General features: G+C 49.1%; 2 protein-coding genes across 2 annotated transcripts in view; both read left to right on the top strand.

The window, feature by feature from the left end:
* The first annotated feature begins 337 nt into the window (after window positions 1-337).
* On the top strand, window positions 338-3,414 carry LOC144161784 (uncharacterized). Its single transcript, XM_077692385.1, has 2 exons — window positions 338-3,251; window positions 3,361-3,414. Exons 1-2 carry the CDS (start codon window positions 630-632, stop codon window positions 3,412-3,414), a joined length of 2,676 nt encoding a protein of 891 aa, XP_077548511.1. The 5' UTR covers window positions 338-629.
* A 61-nt stretch (window positions 3,415-3,475) lies between these two features.
* Window positions 3,476-21,279, top strand: part of LOC144161783 (phospholipid-transporting ATPase ABCA3-like) — a 53,507-nt gene continuing 35,703 nt past the window's right edge. Inside the window, exons 1-6 of the mRNA XM_077692384.1 lie at window positions 3,476-3,500; window positions 6,050-6,216; window positions 7,227-7,382; window positions 13,375-13,605; window positions 15,079-15,329; window positions 20,992-21,170. Of these exons, the coding sequence (XP_077548510.1) occupies window positions 3,476-3,500; window positions 6,050-6,216; window positions 7,227-7,382; window positions 13,375-13,605; window positions 15,079-15,329; window positions 20,992-21,170 (1,009 nt within the window). The remainder of the gene's footprint in view (window positions 3,501-6,049; window positions 6,217-7,226; window positions 7,383-13,374; window positions 13,606-15,078; window positions 15,330-20,991; window positions 21,171-21,279) is intronic.

Raw genomic sequence — 21,279 nt, 5'->3', positions numbered from 1 at the left:
GCCACAACGAACTCCCGGGCTATAAAAGAGGCCCGGAGGCTCTCATCGTCGGCTTTCCTCGGCGGCTTCTCTCCGGCACCAGTCTCTTCGGAAGCACCGAGTGAAAGGGTGCTGTCGCCTTTGTGCGAATGATGTAACTTTTGCTTACCCTGTAAATACTGTATATAAATGTTACTTCAACTCTTCGTCGGCTCGAGGACTTCGTCGCTATGCTCTGCGCCGCGTCGATAGCGGACGGAGCAAGGCAACATCGCTACACCGGTGACTGCGCTCGGGTGGCCAGTCGCAACAGTGGTGGCAGCGGTGGGATCCTCAGTCCCAACAGTGGTGGCAGCGGTGGGATCGACCGGCAACGGCTACTACCTGGTGTGGTAAGCGCTCGACGTTTTCTCTCAGTTCACCAGACTTCTCTAGCACAGGTTATAGTAGTTTAGAGAAGGGCTGCGTAAAGCACTGTGTATAGCTTTGATTGTTTCATGCCTAGAGAGTGTGTTGAAACCAGAGCTAGTGCCGAGAGGTAAACAAAGGAGCGTAGAGAATTACTTGCGCGTGCCTTACTAGTAGCTCGATAGTATAGGAGCGGCAAGGGAATTCTAACGCGGGTAAGCAGCAAGAGGCCAGTGCAAACGATGGAGGACCTTAAAGTGAAGGAACTCATCGAAATTTGCGAGGAGCTGAGCCTTGACTTAGGCCGTGCGAAACGGAAGCATGCGATCCTTGAGATCATGCGGAAGGAGAAAGTAACGGCTGAGGAAGTCAATGAGGCCAGGGTTGAAATCAAAGAGCGCCGTGAGCGCGAGGAAGCCGAAAAGAAAGAGCTCCGCCAACGCGAGGAAGCCGAAAAGAAGGAGCGCCGTGAGCGCGAGGAGGCGGAAAGTCGGGAACGCAGGGAGGAAGCCGAAAGACGGGAACGCAGGGAGGAAGCCGAAAGACAGGAACGCAGGGAAGAAGCCGAAAGGCAGGAACGCAGGGAAGAAGCCGAAAGGCAGGAACGGGAAGCCGTAAGGCAGCTCGAGTTGAAGCGGTTAGAGTTCCGGCAGGGCTCGCCGGCGCCTAGCGTAGCTTCTCCAACGGCTCCTGCGAACGGTCCGATAATTCGGGACCAACTGCCTCCGTTCGTTATTGGCGAGGACATGGCGAAGTACCTCGTTAAGTTTGAGCACGTTTGTGAGCGAAACGATATCGAACGGTCTCTGTGGGCGCAAAACTTGTTAGCCCTGCTTCCTGGAGAGGCATCGGACGTGATAACGTGCCTGTCGAAGGAGGCCTTCGAGAGCTACGACGAGGTCAAAGAGGCTCTTTTGAGGAAATACAGGTTGTCGCCTGAGGCTTTCCGACAGAGGTTTCGGTTCGCGAAAAAGGGCAATGAGTCGCATATAGACTTCGCATTTCGTCTGAAGGCTGACCTAATTGAGTGGCTCAAAGGCGAGGAAGCCTATGACGACCGCGACAAAGTGGTTGAGTGCATAGCGCTTGAGCAATTCTACCGCTGCGTCGAAGACGACGTCAGGTTGTGGCTGCAGGATAAGCTCCAAGAAGTAAAGCTTAACAAGGCAGCAGAGTTAGCTGAGGAGTACTACACCCGCCGAAAGTTGCATTATAAGGCGGTGCGCGTTGAAAAAGCGCACGGTAAGGACGCTTTTAGGAAGAAGCCTGAAGAAGGGAAACAGCTAGAGCGTCGCAGTTTTCGAAAAGACTCACCTCCTACGAAAGAAACTGTTGGGGAAGGCATAGATGAGTCTCGAAAATCGAACAGCGATGCTAAGCAGCGCGCGGATGCCGCCCGGGCATTTGAGTCGCGGAAGCAGATAATCTGCTACAACTGCAAAAAGGAAGGGCACATCGCGGCAAACTGTAAACAGAAGGTTGCATTCGCTACGATCCGAGAAACCGAAAAGAACATGCAGTTGCTCGAGCCCTACATGCAGGAGATAAACGTGAACGGCAAGAAGTGCAGAGCACTCCGAGACTCCGCAGCAACTATGGACGTAGTCCACCCGTCACTAGTTTCTCCAAACGACTGCACAGGAGAATGCGCGTGGATAAGGCAAGTTGCCGAGGAGCAGAGCGTTTGCTTGCCGATTGCGAGGGTCGTCATTGAAGGCGGTTTTGGTAAGCTAAACACCGAGGCGGCCGTGTCCGCAGCGCTCCCCGAGCATTTCCCTTATCTCTTCTCTAATAGCTCGGAGCAACTGCTCAAAGAACAGGGAAAATCGTTCTTTACCAGTTTGGCGTGCATGGCACTCACGAGATCGCAGGCGCGGAAGCTCTCCCAGGAACTTGACTCTTCCCCAGCGAGCGAGACTCGAAAGGACGCCGAGCAACGTAGCTCGAACTGCGAGCCGAACGAAAACTCTCGCGGTAGGTTAGTCGAACCGCCAGCGGCTGAGGCGGGTTCCGTGAAACCCTTCGGTGGAGAAACGGAGCCGGGCGACACGGAGAGTACGTTGTCACCGTTTTCCGATCAGCCGTTACGCGAAGACGAGCTCCAGGTCGAAGCGCTGCCGACAGGGCCGACAGAGAAGTCCGGTGAGCTCGTCGCGAGTGACGTTGACAGAGACCGTACCGCCGTCACGGAGAGCAAAGGGGTGCCTAAGCGAGATAAAGCACTTGCTGAGACGTCCGACAGAGGGCCGTACGGGTCCGCTGATCGCGTTCATGTGACGGTCTCGGGTTCAACGATCTCGGCAGAACACTCAGAACCAGAGGAGGCCTCAGAGACGGCTTCCAACAGGATCGCGCACAGTGCGCGAGATAGCGAGGTTTCTCGGGAAACCTTGGACGGCGAGGCTAGCCAGACGAAGCCGCTAGAGCCCCCGGAAACAGAAGGTGTTCCTTCGGGTGTGAGCTCTAACGCGGGCGATGTTGTGGCTAAGCCTGCGAGCAGGACACGAGAGACGAGCGAGCAACGAAGGCCGAGCGGCGAGCGGACCGAAAGCTCTGGCAGTAGCTTAGTGGAGCCGCCGACGGCCGAAGCCGAAGCGGGTTGCGTCATCCCCATCGGCAGGGAAACCCAGGTGGCCGAGCGTTGCGAGGCGAACTCGATGTTGTCCCCAGTTCGCGATGACTTGCTTGAAAGCAAGGTGGGGCACTTTCACCCGAATTCCAAGCCAGTGGAACGAAGGCGCTCAGGGCGAAAAAGGGAGTTGAGAGCTTTCTGCTATGAGCGGAAACGCGGTTGCGAGGCATGCGTGCCGGCCGCGGTGTTGGCCTTGAAGTCAGCTCCGCGCGCGATAACGGGCGTCAGCTTTGTGAGGCTTGTATATGACCGCGGAAAGAGAACGCGTTTCGAATAACGAAACTAGCCTGTGGGGAAGAGCTAGTTGTAACGCTGCGTTCTTCGTTTCCCCGTTCGGACAGTCCGTCCCGTCATGTTCAGCTTCGGCCTCAAACGAGCGCCGTGTGGCCTTTTGAGTCGAAACTAAAAGATCGATGTTTCGTGGCCTGTCATAGTGCGCGCTCCATTACCTCGATGATGGCGCCAGCTTTTCTAGCACATGGTGAGGAGCATGTAGATCACTTACGAGTCGTGCTGAGCAGGCTGAAAGAAGCAGGCCTACTAATCAAACAGTCGAAGTGTCACAGGATACGCCGAAGTGACGTATCTAGCGCATGTGGCGGTGGTAGCGCGGCCGACGCAGACCGTCAGTCGTCGAAGTAGCCGCAGTAGTTATAACTATTGCCGACCAACGACAAAGTCTGAGATAAGGACTTTTCGGGTTTGGATATGGCTAGACCTATTTGAAAGATTACTCCACAATGGCTAGTCCGTACTGAAGCTCTTAGTACGACTGAGCCAGTAAAGGTGAAAAAGGGCACAGAGAAGGAGGACGCATTTTAAGCGCTGAAACGAGCCTTGAGCGAGGAGCTAACGGTCCCCGACTTTTCGAAAGGTTCGTTATTCAGTGCGATCGAGCGATCGTGGCATGGAAGTTGTACTATGCCAAGAGGATGCGAACGACCAGTTTTGTACTTAAGCCGCAAGCTAACTTGCAGGGAAGAGGCGTACAGTACATCTGAAAAGGAATGTGGCTGCGTCGTGTGGGCAGTACAGAAGCTGGCGTGCTATGTAGCCGGTTCCCAGTTTGTTGTGGAAACTGATCATTGCCCGCTAACCTGGCTAAATAACATGTCATCTAAAAGCGGTCGTTTGCTAAGGTGGAGTATGATACTCCAGCAGCACAATCTTGTCGTTCGCTACAAGAAAGGAAAGTTGAACGCTAACGCAGACGCACTAAGCCGTGCGTTCTAAGTAAGGCTGCGTTCATCCTCCCCGTGTCTTTCATTTCGCCTCTTCGTGAGCAGCTTTTATCTTAGCAGGTAGATGGGAGCAAAATTATTGCCTCATTTGCTGCCTCAGTTGATTATTTCCGCACTGCGTGATTTCAGGTAATCAACCTTAGTTATCATTTAATGTCGTGTGTTACGTTTGACACTTAGTGTGAGTTCTTCTTTTAAGAGTTTTACGTCCCGCATGGGCCTCTTGGTGTAGAGGGTCCAAATTGGGGATAGACACTTAGCTAGGAGAGTTGGTCACGTTTTAGAGTCTGGTGTTCTGACGGAGGACAGAGGGTGCTTGCTTGCGCTGGGTGTTGCCTGTTGTCGGTCGGTTCTTTGCAAGCTCCAGAACGATGAGCAACCGGTGCTGAGGACAGACCGAAGGAGCCGGACGAAACTGGTCGAGACACCTGGGCAGCACGGCGAGGTACCGGTGATCCAGACCTGGCAGGCGGTACCTGTTCAAGGAGAGGAACTTGGTGGAGCCGCCCTTTTCCTGGGACACTGGAGGTGTACCTGGATGAGCCTGGCGAACGAGCGCGCCCAGCATCCGAGCCACGTGGAGGCAGCTCGTCTTCACGGCGCATTGTCTGGCGGCGGGGGTGCTGTTGTGCCAGAGCGCCTGGCCCAAAGGCGTTGCACGAGGCGACGCGCCGACAGCGAGGCCGAGTCACGCCTCTCCCTTTCATCGCTGCGGCGCGGCCGAATCCTGCATCTCGAAACGCTGCGGCGCGGCCGACTCCTGCATCTCGAAACGCTGCGGCGCGGCCGAATCCCTCAGCGGAGAACGACCCAAACAAGGGCATGTCGCTACGCCCGGAGGCGAGGTCACGGAGACGGCGGCGGCATCGCTCTCCCTTTCCCCATCGGCGGCGCAGCTGACTCACCGCTTCGCTACCATTCGTCGGAATTCAAACTTCAGGCAGCGAGAGCCCTGATTGGAGCATTTCGAACTTCTTGGGGCCACAACGAACTCCCGGGCTATAAAAGAGGCCCGGAGGCTCTCATCGTCGGCTTTCCTCGGCGGCTTCTCTCCGGCACCAGTCTCTTCGGAAGCACCGAGTGAAAGGGTGCTGTCGCCTTTGTGCGAATGATGTAACTTTTGCTTACCCTGTAAATACTGTATATAAATGTTACTTCAACTCTTCGTCGGCTCGAGGACTTCGTCGCTCTGCTCTGCGCCGCGTCGATAGCGGACGGAGCAAGGCAACATCGCTACACCGGTGACTGCGCTCGGGTGGCCAGTCGCAACAATAGCGGGGCAGTATACACGTCAGCGGAAATGTATGTGTATGTGATGAGGTGACGCGGTTATTCTTTAAATGATCAAAGGTGATTCTTTATCAGCGTGCTTGTGGTATGGTTTTCTTGGCAGATTGAATCAATCTGGGCCAGTGGATATGGTGGGGTTTGGTTGGAGTTGATTGGGTACGGGCTTGGGTTGGGGGTGATTGGCTATGGGTTTGGGTTGACCGGAGATGGTTTTGCGCTTGGTGAAGGGTTAGTCTTGGGTTTTGAATGTTTCATTTGGTTTATAGTTACTCGTGGCAAGCTTTGCGCGTACCCGCGTTCTTTATAGTGGAGGGGATTGTTAGTTTTTGTTATATAATTCTTTTTCACCTGTCGCCGAAAATCTTGCCATGCACGCGAGCGGATGCGCAAAGTGCAAGTTATCGCCGCGCTGCTCTGACAGTATGCAACGCTGTAGCCTTCCTGCTTCACGGACCAACAGACCATAGCCTGATCCTGTCCTCCTGCTTCGGTTGTCCAGGGTGGAGCGCACCAGACAGTGGAACGATAACCATCGGGCAGTACGACGTTGCCCAGAACACGGAGGCGGCGAGGCGACTGATAGGCTACAGCCCGGATGACCCCGTTCTCTTTTCCGACCTCACCGTCGAGGAGCACCTCGTCTTCTTCGCCATGGTGCGCCCCTCGGTGCGTAACTATACCCTAACGGGCGAACATCGCAATCCACAAAATTGCTGCGCAAGTATTCAGCCGTAAGGCAATATTCTAAGTAAGCCTACACATTACTTCCGATTAACCCGGATTGCAAGGAAGTCACTAAGGGCAGGCAGGGCTCCTAACATTGCTGTTTCTCTGGAATCTGATTTGGTTCTGGAAACTTATTAAATGAGCCCACCCACAAAATGTAAGTACTGCAGCAACTTAGTCTACAGCATCTTGTGTTTACGTTCTGTTCGGGCCCGCCTCCTGCAAAGCACAAAGCTAAGGCGCTAGATGGAGAAAAAAGCCCCCTTGCGGGTGCTTGGAGGCTTCGTTCTAAAAACAGTGCTGTTGCCCTGAACAAGGGCGCTGAAACACAGCGGTAAACTACTCGTTACTTCTGTGCCGAAATGAGCTTCCCACAGGTTCCAATTGCTATCGGGTAGCTGGGGACCAGAGTGCACGGATCGTTCAAGGGGATTTTCTCTTGGTCGTGTAAGGATGACTCATGTTGAGCCGGGAAGCGTTCTCTTTTTCAGCAACAGCTTTTAAAGCGGAGGTATTTGGCGCTGAATTTTGTTTGCGCGCGGGAGCTCCAGGATAAACCAGCTCACGTCTCTGATGGTAATATGGAACATGTATCCCCGAGAAGCTCTTTGGGCAAACGAAATTATAAACACTGCATTGCTAGCATAGATATTTGAAAGTACTTACGATACCAATATTTGTTTTGGCGTTTATAGGCAACATTGACGAACTTTTTCGGCATGATCAATGCAACATTTGGGCTTCTCATAATAAAAGTCATTTCACACCTTTCGTCCACTACGGGGTTCCAAGCTCGGACCCGTAGGTTTATTATATATTAGAAAATTCCTTGAGAGGTTCAAAGGGTAAACTCGGCGATCTTCAGCCTGATCCTACAGTGACTATCGACGGTAGAGCGATCCAATGAAATTGTGATGAGTCATGACTCATAAGAAATTTGCTCGGCGCAGGGGAAAAGCCTCACGAACGATACGGTCCGCAAGGACGCGTCCCGGGCCATACGCGACATGGGGTTGACCCGCTACCGGAACCGGTGCGTGGAGGACCTCAAGGCCGGATATCGGCGTCTCCTCGGCGTCACCATCGCAATGATGCCGTTCTCCGAGGTGAGCCATGTGCACGCTGACGTGAAACCGCAGGCCATAAGAGCAACAAACGATTAACATGTCCCCCTCAGCTCGGGTGTAGCCAGAGAGGGGGCGCGGGGTGTTTAGGTTTCAGAACACGTTTAAGTGCTGAATTCCCACCTCCCCTCTTCCGGCATTTTTTATCGCCCATGCTACTTACACACCACATTTATAAACCAAATGTAACAACAAAGGTCATAATGTACGATGAAAACAAGAATGAATACGGTATTGGTCGGGCGGCGGCTCTTTTCGTTTTCATGGTTTTACCGGCTGTAATGGTTTCATGGTTTTACCGGCTGTAAAAGTACCAGCCCCGGACACGATAACATTCACGCCACTTGCATCAAAGAGAATGTAGATGCCATAAGTGATATCTTTACCCATGTTGTTAACCTAATTTTCAAATCTGGAGTATTTCCCCGTGAACTAAAAAAAATCTTGATAATTCCTGTTTTCAAAAAAGGCAATAGGGCATTAATGAATAACTACCGCCCGATTTCAGTTTTGCCATTTTTCAGCAAGGACATTGAAAAAATCGTGGAAAAGTGCCTCTCATCACAAATTTAATTTGCTAACACCTAGGCAATTCGCTTTTAGGCCTGGTTTATCCACCAACCTTACTAGGATAGATCTGACAGAGTATATTAAACTCGAAATTGACAAGGGCACGTTTGTTGGGGGTATTTTCATAGATTTTATCAAAGCATTTGACACCATTAATGATGACATCTTGTTTTCGAAACTCTTCTGGTACGGTATTAACGGACCACCGCTGCAACTATTACAAAGTTTCTTATTTAATCGTGAACAAATTATTAACATTTCTGGTACACACACTAAAATCACTAACTTAGGCGTTCCGCAAGGTTCCATTCTCGGCCCTCTTTTATTTTTATTATAGGTACATCAATGACCTTCCTACCTGCCTCAAGTTGTCTAATTGCCTACATTATGCTGATGACACCACCATCTATTCGTCACCCTCATCCATTGACGTTCTCACTACAACCCTCAACATCGATATTAGTAATATTTCCTCATGGTCTCAGAGCGATGGTTTATTAATCAATCCTTCCAAAACTAAATTTGTCGTATTTTCATCTCGTTTGAAGACTCTTAATTTTTATTGGTTCGGTTTACATTAACTCTCATGCTATACCACCGTTTGATAAAGGCTCATTTTTCGGGGTTGAACTTGACAGCTCCTTAAAGGAGCCATGAAGAGAAAATACAACTTTGTTTAATTTGAAAGAACTAGGATTCAGTATCTCACTCAGCTCCATTACAGCCACAAAATATGTTTTTTAACGAAAAAAAGCATGAAGTATTTCAAATTTTGCGCCCCAGTGACGTGTTATGAGCAAGAATGACGTCACACGGGCCAACAATAAAACATAATTTTCAGTCCGTTAACTACACGTTATCATTCAAGGGACGCGGTCAAATGAAACTAGAGGCCCCATTACAGACGTCCAGTCATGCGTCGTCGCGAGAGGTCAGTTAGGCGGCCGCCAATCGCACAAATTTCCGTGACGTCATGGAAAGTTGCGGGAAATTGGCTAGGGGGTCGCGACTGCTTCACACGTTTTCTTTAATATCTCCGTTATTTGTTCGAAGATTGCAATGATAGTGGTATCATTGTTATCGGGACTAAGCAGTATTTCTAATAAACCCAACTTGTATATTGTCTTCATGGCTCCTTTAAAATTTATTAACTACATAAACTCACTAAAAAGAAGATGGCTTATGGAATCAGAGTATTAATTAAGACAAGAAATTATTTCCGCCTGCTTACACTTCTAACGCTTTTTGCAATTCATCCTGGGGTTTAGTGATTGATTGTAGGGTTTAACGCGCCGACGCAACGCAGGCGATGAGGCGCGCCGTAGTGGAGGGCTCCGGATTAATTTTGACCACCTGGGGATCTTTAACGTGCGCCGAAATCTCGTATACACGGGCGTTTTTGCTTTTCGCCTCCATCAGAAAAGCGGCCGCCGCGGCCGGGCATCCTGGGGTTTAACTTACGATATTCATTTAATTCCTTTGAAGCGCATTGAAGACCAAGCCATTCGAATCATGACGTTTAGCTCTTTCAACTCCCATGTCACTTCTTTTTATCAACAACTAGATCTCCTCCCGTTGGATGAAGTTATTTTATATAATCTTGGAATGACCGCCCATAGACCTCTTACTGATAAGAATGTGCTTTTGATAACCGGTAGAACTGATGAGTAACCATAACATAAGGCGATTTGCGTCACAACATTACTTTTTACTCCCAAAAGTTAGAACAAAATATGGTAAACATACAGTTGTATTTCCCGCCATTAAAATATGGAATAACTTGCGTATTAATGCTAAAAATAAAGTCGCTCATCTTACAAACATTTAATTATTAAGTTTAACCTCGAAGAGCCTCACTTTTGACTTGATTAGTTCGCGCGACTTTTATTGTTTATTTTTGCTCACTTTGTTTCTTTTCTATTTCTCACCATGTTTTTGCCTGTTTTGTCTTTGCACTTTTTCGTATAACTCTGTGCGAGTCCTGTGTGATGTTGCAATAACCTTCGGATTAATTCTTTTTGAAGTTTTCTGTTGTGATTGCTTGAAGTTTATATTGTAATACTGTTTATTTACAAGAGGTCCCACCGCAGTTCCACACTTCGGGACCTCTTTCTGTAATATTAATTCCCATGCACTGTGTCCTTGTTGTCGGTTACAATAAAAACACCCCTGAGAAATATTTCTGGACGTCGCTGCTCCTCAGGGTTGCTCAAGGGATACGAAGCATAAACTTAACCACGTAAAGATGCCTGTCGTGAAAATCGGTAGCCGCGTTTGAACGAACAAGCATATGATATCAATACTGTCACTACTTGACCATACAGATGTCTTAGCCACCGAGTGGCGAAACATAAGGACAAGCAACAGCAAGGTGGACTACGCTTCCTACGCGTCGTCGTAAATGCTTGGGGGGACAGCGGACAAATGCTGGCTGGAATCGACAGAGAGCCAGCTTCGTTTTCTTTCTATTTTGGTTTAGCTGGGCTTCGCGTAACTCGATCCGACCCTTTCCGCTTACGTTCTGCTTTCTTTTCGGCTTTCTTCGAAACCCATTCTGATACATTTTCTGTTCCACTCTAGACACAGTTTGAAGAACGGTGGAACCCAGCCTTGAAGACGTGTAGACGAGGAGATATTAGGACGACCCACACGCAGGGTCTAGCAGCAGTTTAATAATGAAATTTGCAAGGAAAAACCAGGTCATGTCATGCGCTTTAAAAACTAAAGTAAAATAATTAGTATCCTTCCACTCGCTGAACTGGGGGACCTGCAAAGCTCGATGTAGTCCACGGAGTGTGCGAAACAAAACACATTTATCGTAATTTGCTACAGAGCATACTTCATAGCCAATTAGCAGAATGAACCCCTGAAGGATTCAAACTTTGTTCTTGCACATAAACATGGAGCTGCTTGTGTCCCGCCCACGTCGTAAGCATCTTACTGTTTGCGTAAAGCAGGGTTCGAACTGTTGCCGCAACTGTCGTAATAATTTTAAAGAACGACGTCATGTCACGTATCAGCCAACCGAGATGCGTGACGTGCCGTTTTTTACGTCCATAGATCACAATATGACTTTTGCTTCGATAGTCTGAACATAGCCTAACACCCAAACCCAGTCCGTTCTACCACTACGGACTCCGGATCGGGAACCGTTGGCCCGTTTAACGTCCGTGTTTAAACCTCACACCAGCACAACGGGCATGCCATCCATCAGAACGGGTATGACACCTATAGCTGCGCGTCCACATCCCACTATTCTCAACTACAAACCTGCGCACGCCTAAACCACCAACCGGTCATGTGCGCGTGCTTAGAAGTGACAGACGCGGTCGTATATATACCCTGAAAGCCCAGTGATATTGGCTCACGCTGGCGTTCCAAGCGGGCACGTTGCTGTTCATCCGGGAGGGATTCGCCGCTACTCGATGAGCTGAACTTGAGGCGGTAACAGCGACGCCAGGAGCTTTCCGTTGTGTTTGCGCCCATTCGCGCTTGTTCCGGCCAACGCTTGAATTCTTGCTCTTTCTTAAAACTAAGGGCATGCATCCATTCAATAACAATCGGAAGCACTTGAGCTCTGTTCTCGTGTACAAAGATGTGGCTGCCCGTTTTACTTCCCCCTCGTATGCATCTTGCTGTTTGTGTAAAATGTCTGTGTAACACATCAACCCACACCCGAACTACTAGATGAAAGCGGACAGACGACTAACCGCATTGAGCCATTTATTCTCTACATCTAAATCTCCCACCAGCACAACTGGCATTTCATCAGTAGCGGCTTAAGGCCTAGTGGTGTGTGCGCTCCCCCCCCCCTTTTTTTACCCGAAAACCGTGCGCGCATAAACGGGCAACCGGTGATGGCGCATACATAGGCGTGAAAGACAACGGCAGAAATGCCGCTCGGAAGGCCTTCCAAGCTGAAAAAGAAATATGGGCTTAAGCCGGCGTTCCAACTGTGGAAGTTTTTCTTTTACCCGGAGAGATTCGCAGCTACTTGGCGAAGTAGTATTTGAGCGGAAACGGCGATGGCGGGTTTCCGTCGTTTTAGCGGGCAGCCTTTAGGCAGCCGTTAACTGGGCTTCGCGGGAGCGGTGCTGTTTATTTCCAAGTAACCGAGTGAGCGAACGCGGCAGCGACGAAAGAAACAAAACGGAGAGGAGCTTCTAGAGAAAGGTGAAGTGGAGTACGACACGTGCGCTACGTCGTCATCTCTGTCGCTGCCTTTCCCTCAAACTTTTCATGCGTCACCAGGAAAGAGTGCCCTCCTCCTGACACTTTCCCCAGGCCCTGTTCAATTATCCGCTATCCAAATCGCGTGACATTTCCGCGGAAGGTTGAAACGCGATATGCAGCAACATGCTCGCTGCTCCCTTGTGCGGGGCTAATCCTCACCACGTGGTATTTGTGCGGGAGGTTCAAACACCATTTGAAACATGCTGGCCGGCTGCGGTGGTGTACTGCCAGGTAGCAGAGAGTATCGCACGCCACTGTGCGTTGGCTGATCATGTGAACACTTCCTGAGACGCCGCAGAAATGCGCCGTGACCGAGAAGCCTGCTCACGCTGCGCTCAAATTTCATATCAGCAAATGTAGTAGTCTTAAATGCATTTTTTAACGCTCATCCGTGCTTCTGTTTATTTGTCGCAATCATCTGATAACCGCACTACAGCCGTTAGCGGCTGACTGCGCAACTTGCCAAAGGTGCATTGGTGGAGGTGAGGGGGAAAATAGTTGTGAAAGAGGAGTCAGCGGTGGTGAGGAGGAGCCCCGTAGCGGCGCCGAGTAAATCGATGACACCGGATTGAAAAGTGGGGGTTTAGACATATTTAGGCGCTACAGCCAGAGGACCGGAGAGGCCAACCGAATACGCCATTAGTAAGGGCACACTCAAGCACTTATCAAAACCGTGCTTTCGCATTTGATAAGCTTCAATAAGCTACCTCTCGTACTTTGTGGCTCCCCTACCAATTATTTCAGTTTTGTCAAAGCGGGGGGTGCATCCACAACCACGGCAATGCGCGGGCAAGTTTGCCCTCCCCCCTGTGCCAACAGGCCCAACACCAAACTCTTCTAGACAACTAAGGCGGTAAGTTGGGCGCGTTTGTCACTAAGGCAATCATCGTACTAGCGAACAGTACACAGAGACAAAGGTAAAGAGGCGACGATTATGAAGTGTCCTATTTTGTACCATGCTTCGAACATAGGCACATTCTCGGAAATCTCCACTCATTACCTGGTGCATAATTCAACGGTCGTGGTGTGCCTTTTGGAAGTTGATACTTGAAAATACTATGGTGCGAGAGCTCCTATAATGTGTTTAATCATGCTCGTTTTTCTGATTTGGTTATATCGTGAAAGAAGCACACGGTTCGCTGTGCTTCCGCATTTCCTTTGCGTGTGGCAGGTAAAACTGCTCGTGCTCGACGACCCCACACGGCACATGGACCCCCGGAGCAGGCGCGAGATGTGGGAGGTGCTGTTCAAAGTCCGCCGTTACAAGGGCGTCTTCCTCACCACCAGCGACTATGCGGAGGCCGAAGCTCTGGCCGATCGGATCGCGGTCCTCGTGAAGGGGCAGTTCTACTGCGTTGGCTCGCCGGAGTACATCAAGGCCCAGTTCGGCATGGGCTACCAGGTGGGCGCCTTCCACGACGGCTTCTTGCCAGCCGATAAATTCAAAACGCGCTTCGTCCGATGCTTGTGACAAATAACGTCATTGAGAAGCCGGCGTGGAATATCCTAATGGTTGCTGGTGGTGCCAGCTGCTCTGGTACCTCATTAATTGTTTGTGAGTGACTGGTACAAAGAACGTCAGCTCCCGCTGCAGGTCAAGTACCAAACATAACCGTACCAGGGCTCTTAGCTGTGATCCGGCCTCCCTGGGTACACTACGCTGCTATCAGTATGTGCAGGCTTGCAGTCGGCGCCAATGCCGACAGATGCAATGGCCAACAATGGGGCAAGCATAATGCGTCTGCACTCGAATGCTCGCCCGAGACCAGTCGTAACTTACTACCGGACGTGGGTTCATTGAGACAAAATGCATCGGAAAATATTTGTTTTTTGTGAAATAAGCACTACATGAGGACGAAAGAGGGAAGAACAATATGCCAGAACCTAGAAAGAATTCAAGACACAATCCATCGAGTACGGCTCTGTATTTCTACGATTCGAATCATGCGTGCAGCTGTACTTTCTTCCAGTTTTGGCCTATCAATTCACATATGATTGAATTCTTCGCTCAAGAGTGGTAGCCAGCGTCATTACGATAGCGTGGGCAGAAGTTGTTTTTTTGACCTGCAACCATAACTTGAACATCAGAAGCTGCCGACTAGCAGGGAGCCCTTTTACTTAAAAAATCCCATTCCTTCACTTGCACCTCGCCAACAATTAATGTACCGGCGAATTATTTTGGCTACAACTACTTTGGGGCTGTCGAATACTGGGGCCATTCCTTTTTGTTTTGCTTTCACGGCGCTCCAACAAACTCGCCAACAAAACTCCAGACTTGGCGCCTAACGTGTCCACAGTTCATTACAGTAGAGTAACACACGAAATCACGTGTATTACTATCGGCTGGATAGCAATCGGCAAACACTCTGAAGTCTATCTCTGTCGCTAATGAGAAAACAATACCATCAACGCGTACTCGTGACGATAACTTATGCTGCAGGAACTTGGGGACTAACAATCTTGACGGAAACCTCGGGTTGGCCCACAAGCCAAGGGAATAAGGGAGACTAGAGTAAAACTCAGAAATAGGTAGCGAGGGTCTTGTATGAGGGAGAAAACCTATGTGGACGCATTGACACGATCCTAGCTGAAATTAAGAGAAAGAAGCAGAGTTTGGCTGAGTATGCAATGCGGAGAATCGACAACAGATGGGCAAGAGGGTAACGGGGTGGCTACCGAGAGGTCGGGCTAAAAGCGGGGGAAGATCGATAACTCATTGGAGGGGTGAAATAAGGGAGTCGGTGACAAAGAATGGATTCAGGCAGCACAGTTGGAATTTTATCTTCCGGTGCACACAAAATATGATGATGATGATGATGGCGACGGCGACGATGACGATGTGTGACACACTGGTCCCCGCCTTTTAATCTCGCAGCTGCGGCTGCATAAAGGCAGCGACTACAAGGCGGACGATGTGGAGTCGCTGATACAGAAGAAGCACACTTTCCCCCCTCCGCGGAAGGCCCTGGACAACAAGGGCGCTGTGGTCTTCCGTCTGACGGGCGACTCGGACAAGCTGTCGATCACCATGCGCGAGATATTCTTCGCCCTCGAGTTGGAGAAGAGCCGTTTGGGCATCGACAAGATGGGCGTCACCGTAACCACGCTCGAGGACGTGCTGGAAAGGTGGGTCCTTCGTTTGGGACGCATTACAGTGGCGATTCGCATACGATGTCATCCAATGACATAACGGGCGTAAACGTTTTTTAAATTTTCGCGTAGAAGTATCAATAATGGGGCTTTCTTTCACATGTGCAAAAAACTGGAAGAGAGCCGCTAAAGACCTCGAAGGGAATGGATTAGGTTTGGTAAAGATAAAAGGGACGATACGGAGTAAAAAATGCAGGAAGAGGGCAGCGAAGCTGTACGCAACTTTCAAGACCGGACGGTTTAAGTCCATGATTGCAGCTGATTTGCTTCTTCTCCGATCCCGCAACGAATTTTGCTCCATCTTTGTTGCTATCACGGCGAAGAAGCAAATCGGCTGCCATCGTGCACAACGCGAGGAGGGGTCTTCCTCCTCAAGCAAACGAACGGAACACGCACACTTAAACTAGCGCCGCAGATGCAACGTGTACACCATCACGTGTGCTGGCTCTCCACAGTCGCGGCCGAGTGAGTAAGACGTTTTACTCTCAGGTTTTAGCTCACGGTCGTGTCCGAATGCGTAAGACGACTGACTCTGCCAAACCGATTCTGATGTCCTGGCCGTTGTTGGTGCGTTACTCTGCCATCTTGGCCTTTGAAGTTCGTCTTTTGCACATCCGTTTATGGACAGCTCCAAGTCTCACCACTGGTGTGAAGCTTCTTTACTTTGGTTGGTTGGATTGCGTGTGCGAGGGCTCGGAATTTTGTTGGTGTTATCTTCTGGCCCCTCTTTGTGGCCAATGTTGACCAATCTCCCTAAGTAGGTATGCTTGGCTTGACGAGCGTGCGCTCGAGGCACGTTAGCACGAGCGCCCGACATTTTCCTATTTTAACTGCGGACACCATACACAAATCATTTGCTCAAGATTTTCGCTGTTAAAACAGGTTGTCCTATATCAATCGATTGCAGTGCCGTAAATACAAACGTACTCCTCGCGACGCAGAAAGCATTAATCAGTGCGATAACCTGTACCGCTGCCTAATCATTTTCCTCCACACTTGGATTTTTGCTATCCCAAATCGTAATTGGCGAAACTAGACTAGCGGATCTTGTTTATATACATCTCCGAAAAAATTAACATGGGGACACGCGAAATCAGAAAACAATGCATCTGGCAACTTTGGCTGAATAGAAGACATAAACCAGCTTTCTAAAAATCACTGAACAGGATATCACAATGTCGCAGGCTAGGACCCCTCTTTCAATTTTGATTTTGGTCAAATGCTTTGCTTTTGATACACTAGTTGAACCAGCGCTTTATGCAATTGAAACGCAATCGACCGCGAGCGGCAAACAAATCAGCGAAAGCGGCGAAGCCACGAACCAGCTGTCCGATTGCTGTCCATTACTTTTTACGCCGTTTATTTAAGCTACAACCTTGGAATTCTGCAGGACGTAGAGGTGCTAGGCAAGGTTTGCAGCAGCGATCAGAGAATTGTTAGATGCAAAGTAAGGCGGAATCTCAAAATAGAAAGAAGGAAAATCGTGAAAAGGAAAACCGAGCGTGGAGTCAGGCAGACCAACGACACAGGAATTTAAATAGCCCTTCAAAACAAATTCGAGCTACCAAACGAGGGTAGTGCAGACAGGCTAAATGACAACTTCACAACGGCAATTGCACAATCAGCAGCAGCTGTGGGAGAAGCAGAGTGTAGAGAAAACACTAGAAACTAACTCAGAAAACAAAGAAAGTAATTTCAAAACGTAAGAAAATGAAAGTGTCAGGTACGGCGGATCAAATGAAATTAGGAGAGCGGTTTAAATTAACAGAAGTAGACGAATGACATTCGCGCAGATACCATGGCAGTGATCGAAAAAACGCTGGAAATAGAAGGAAACCTAATAGAATAGGAAGCTAGCTGTCGGCAAAGGCATAATTTACGCACTCAGAGACAAGCAGGGTAACATTACGCTCAGTATGGACAACATATAAAGGTAGCAGAACAATTCTACACCAGGCTGTATGCCAATGATGTTAGACCGAGAGTACAAGCTCAACTTAGACTGAGAGTACAAGCTCAACTTGTGATGTCTCACTATTACCTCAAGACGAGGGCTCTGAAGGGCGTGAAAAAAACGGCAGGTGACAACGAAGAAACTGATATGTTGAAGGAGGGAGGAGATATTGTTCTGGAAAAGCTTGCTGCACTATTTACAGAGTGCATAAGCACGCCTAAAGTAGCCATGGCCTGGAGAAAGCCAACATAATTCTAATTCATAAGAAGGGAGATACCAAAGACATTACGAACTACAGACCCACCAGCCTACCCTCTGTTGTATACAAGCACTTTACCAAAGTAATACTTAACCTCTACAGCCTATATTGCCATCAACCCAGAAAATAGGCTGGGTTTAGGAAAGGATATCCAACAATGGATCGAATCCATGTCGTCAATCAAAGAATAGAAAATCGGCAAAGTACGCAAAACCACTTTACATGGCATTTACAAACTACAAAGAAGCTTTTGATTCTTTACTCACCGAAACATTGCCAAAAGCAATAAAAGACCAGGTAATAGGAGAGACCTACACAAGACTTCTAGACGACATATATAAATGCGACATATTCCCCACCTGAAAGGTAGTTAGACAGGGAGATACCACCTCGCCAAAACTGTTCAGAGCATGATTGGAGGAGTATTCAGAAAGCTTGACTAGAGAAACAAAGGCGTAGAAAAAGATGAAGTAGTAGAAGAGAAAGAAGTAGCAGCTTGGAACGGCGGCCTACAGTCTGTTTTCTCTTCTCCCGTCCCTTGGTGCCGAAACATACTACCCCCCCAGGAAGTTACAGGCAACATCCTCCCCCCTGGGACGATGCAGGCCCTATAAGCAGAACTTGTAATGTCTAGACCCCTCACTGTCTATACGGGCACCGATTCACGACGTCACAGCGTCCCCTCCTTTCTGTCACAAAGTCCCTTCCTTCAGTCGCAATGTTTGTAGACGTGCTCCGGCTGATGCTTTCCGTACGCCAGGTACTCCTTGACCAGTCTTTTCCCGCATACTCCGACGTTTGGGTATGACCTTCGTGATGCTGTTCTCGAACTTGGCTGAAACACAGGTGGGGCTGATTAGTCTGCGATCTTCGGGAGAACTGTGCTGTAAGTTTTCAAGCGTTGTGAGTCTTCCCCGCGGCTCAACAGTCTCCGTTAGTAGGACACGCGAGGTTTCGCTTCATTTTGGTACCGTGTCTCCTTCAGACTATCTAGCTGGTTCTTTAGCTTTCACTTGCATTGCTTCTTTCTTTGAATAAGTATGCGTTTCTACTGTCTCGTTCTCGGTGCTTATCGAGGTCTCAGGCCCAACAGGGGACCTCTGAAACAGTTTTCGGTTGTGTTGTTTGCTAGAGTTTGCTGGCTCCGCCTGCGAGGGCACACAAACAGGTGGGCATTGTTCAGCACTGTTTGATGATAGCGTGCCTATTTGCGTAGCCCAACACTTAGCAGAATTGACCGTAATATTTGAGGCACTTGGCTTTTTTTCTAACTGTGGCGCGATTCCAGTGCCGTTGGGCAGATCCTTGCACTGTTTCTTCGGACTGGGTAAGGCTTTCTCGAACTTTAATTCAACTACATTGCTCACAAAACGCAAACCATCGTACCAGTCGCACACTCGAGGGATGACTTCTCTCGAGTGGGTCCTTGAAGTGTCAACCCAGAGACACTATTTACCGCTGCAAGTCCTTCAACTTCACTGCCCCGGATTTAGGGTGGTAGTGAGCTGCCCAGTATTGAGCTACCCAGTATTAGGGTGGTAGTATGCCCGAAATAACGACTGCAGCCTTACAAAAATGAGTACGCAAATTCTGATAATTTTCTACAAATGACTAAGCATTCCTTCAAGTCGCCTTGCCATACACTGGTGACCTTTATAGCCGGCTTCACTACTATGCACACATACATTGCTGGGAAGGCATTTTACCAGAGGAAGTGTAAGTGTGTAGTCAGTCACATCAAAGTATGAAGGACCTTTGTATGTCTATGAAATGTGTTACCCCGAGTTCGTTTAAAGTAGGCTTCGTTATTATACGCAAATGCATTGCTAGTGCAGTGTCACCGCTCTCGTTCTGTTTCAAGTCCAGAGCACTTTAGGCACTCGCCTTATCGTCCTAGCTCGCTCGCTGGAACCAAGCATATCGCCACGGCGTCACGTTGTAGCCTGTCACGGTCCCTCCGCCACGGCGTAACCCGGAGGCTTCGAAAGCCAAGCCGCTATGCCAGGATATACGAAGCGTGAGCTAAGGTTCAGCTGGTTATTCTTAGCTTTCCTGGTTGTCTAAGATTAGCTGATTATCATACTTACTGCTGCTTATCATCCAATCCAAATCCAATCTAATCCAATCCAATCCAGTGCAATCTAATCTATTCCTCGGGCTTGCGCAGCACGGCACTCTAGGAGCTACGCGAAACTGGTCAACCTCGGCCAGTGTACCCAATCCACTCAATCCAATCCAAGTAACGCTGTTGTTCGCGGCGTACCCTAGAGGCTTCGAAAGCCAAGCGGTTTATATAGTCATAAGCGTTCGAAACTCGTGAAACGCTGGCGCTTGTCATACATCTTTTCGTTGTTTAGTGCAAAGAAAAGTATAGGTACATTTGAGAAACAAATTGCGTAATTACCCGCAGCGCCCGCGTTCCTTTAGTTAAGGAGGCCCGTTAGGTTTGTTTTTACGATAGTAAGCGAAAAATGTGGCAGTGCAACGCCGGAACGTGCGGGGAGAAAAGCACAAAGAGAACAGAACTCCCGCTGGTGCAGTTTCAGGCAGGGTGCGAGCGAGCACTGCAAAGGCGGAAAATTTGAATTGCATGGTGTGGTAGCAGTAAGCTGATAACGGCGGTACAGCCCATTATGGCGAATCACTGCTCTGCACTTCCCCCAGCTTTCACATTGAGTGGAACGGCTTTTATTTTTTCAATTTGTAATTCTCCTTATGGATTCTAGGTGTACCAATGTGCATTTGCATTAGTAAGGTGAAAGCCTTATGTGCCCCACGGGGCAACGGATTGCTCAAAACTTGTACATTGCTACGCGGAACGCGGTCCTCAAAAGAATGGGCGCCAAGAGGAGAATTCAAGATCGAAAAAAAAAAACAAAAAACAAAGCAAGCCGACTTGGCTAGTGGCTCCATACAGCGCCACGGAAAGCCCACAATTCGCCTGGTGTTCGTCATTGCCGTCGAAGTGACTCGTGCCAACTCACGGAATAGAGAGGGCTTCAACATGGGCTGTACCGCCAGCTTCTACTTCGGCTAAACCTAGTGGACCAGGCCAGTACGTCGACACAGCCGAAACAAAGGACGCGTACAATGCTAGCTGCAGCCGTGCTCTCCCATTCAAGCCTTGCGAAGCACACTTTTCCCAGAAGAATTTTTATGGCGGTCATTAGATGTGTTAAGACAAATTATGCATTTATTTTGCAGATATATAAGGTGTTTTTGTGAGGAACTTGTCAAAGACTGGCGGTGCCTTAAAGTTGTTATTTCATATATACAAATCTATCAGGTTTAGCATTTAATATGAACTCCTGTTTGGGCCATAAATTTTTGTATGAAACTGTGTGTGCTAATGCGTGTTATGTCTCACGTCTATACACATCTGCAATCTTGGGCTCCCTCAATCACGAACAACTTTGACGACGCAGCGTCAGCGAAAGGCGCTCCGTGCCAGCGTCGATGCCGGGATCCCACGAAGCGTCCGCGATCAATGAGCCGCCCGTGGTGAAGAAAGGAAACGTCGCTGCCAAGGGAAACAAAGCCGAAAAGATCGCCTCAAAAATGGACAACGACGCTAAGCCAATGCAGGACGAGCAAATCAAGCAAGGTAGCACAGCTTCCCTTGCTTACGCTATTGAGATTTAAGAGCGTTGACAAAAAGTGTCGCGCAAAAATTTTCCTCTAACTGCTTTATTAACAGCGTAGTGTTCGTACAG

The sequence above is a fragment of the Haemaphysalis longicornis genome, unplaced genomic scaffold (genome assembly GCF_048455015.1).
Source record: "Haemaphysalis longicornis isolate Haplotype H1 unplaced genomic scaffold, Haemaphysalis longicornis Haplotype H1 scaffold_12, whole genome shotgun sequence".
NCBI classification, from domain to species: domain Eukaryota; kingdom Metazoa; phylum Arthropoda; class Arachnida; order Ixodida; family Ixodidae; genus Haemaphysalis; species Haemaphysalis longicornis.
Note: the sequence above shows the minus strand (reverse complement) of the source record. Positions and strands in the feature narration are given on the sequence as shown.

Bases quoted from the DNA above. Each gene is read 5' to 3' on its own strand.
- LOC144161784 (XM_077692385.1), top strand. From the start codon at position 630: ATGGAGGACCTTAAAGTGAAGGAACTCATCGAAATTTGCGAGGAGCTG. The intron at 3,252-3,360 runs GTGAGGCTTGTA...CCGTTCGGACAG, and splicing joins CGATAACGGGCGTCAGCTTT to TCCGTCCCGTCATGTTCAGC.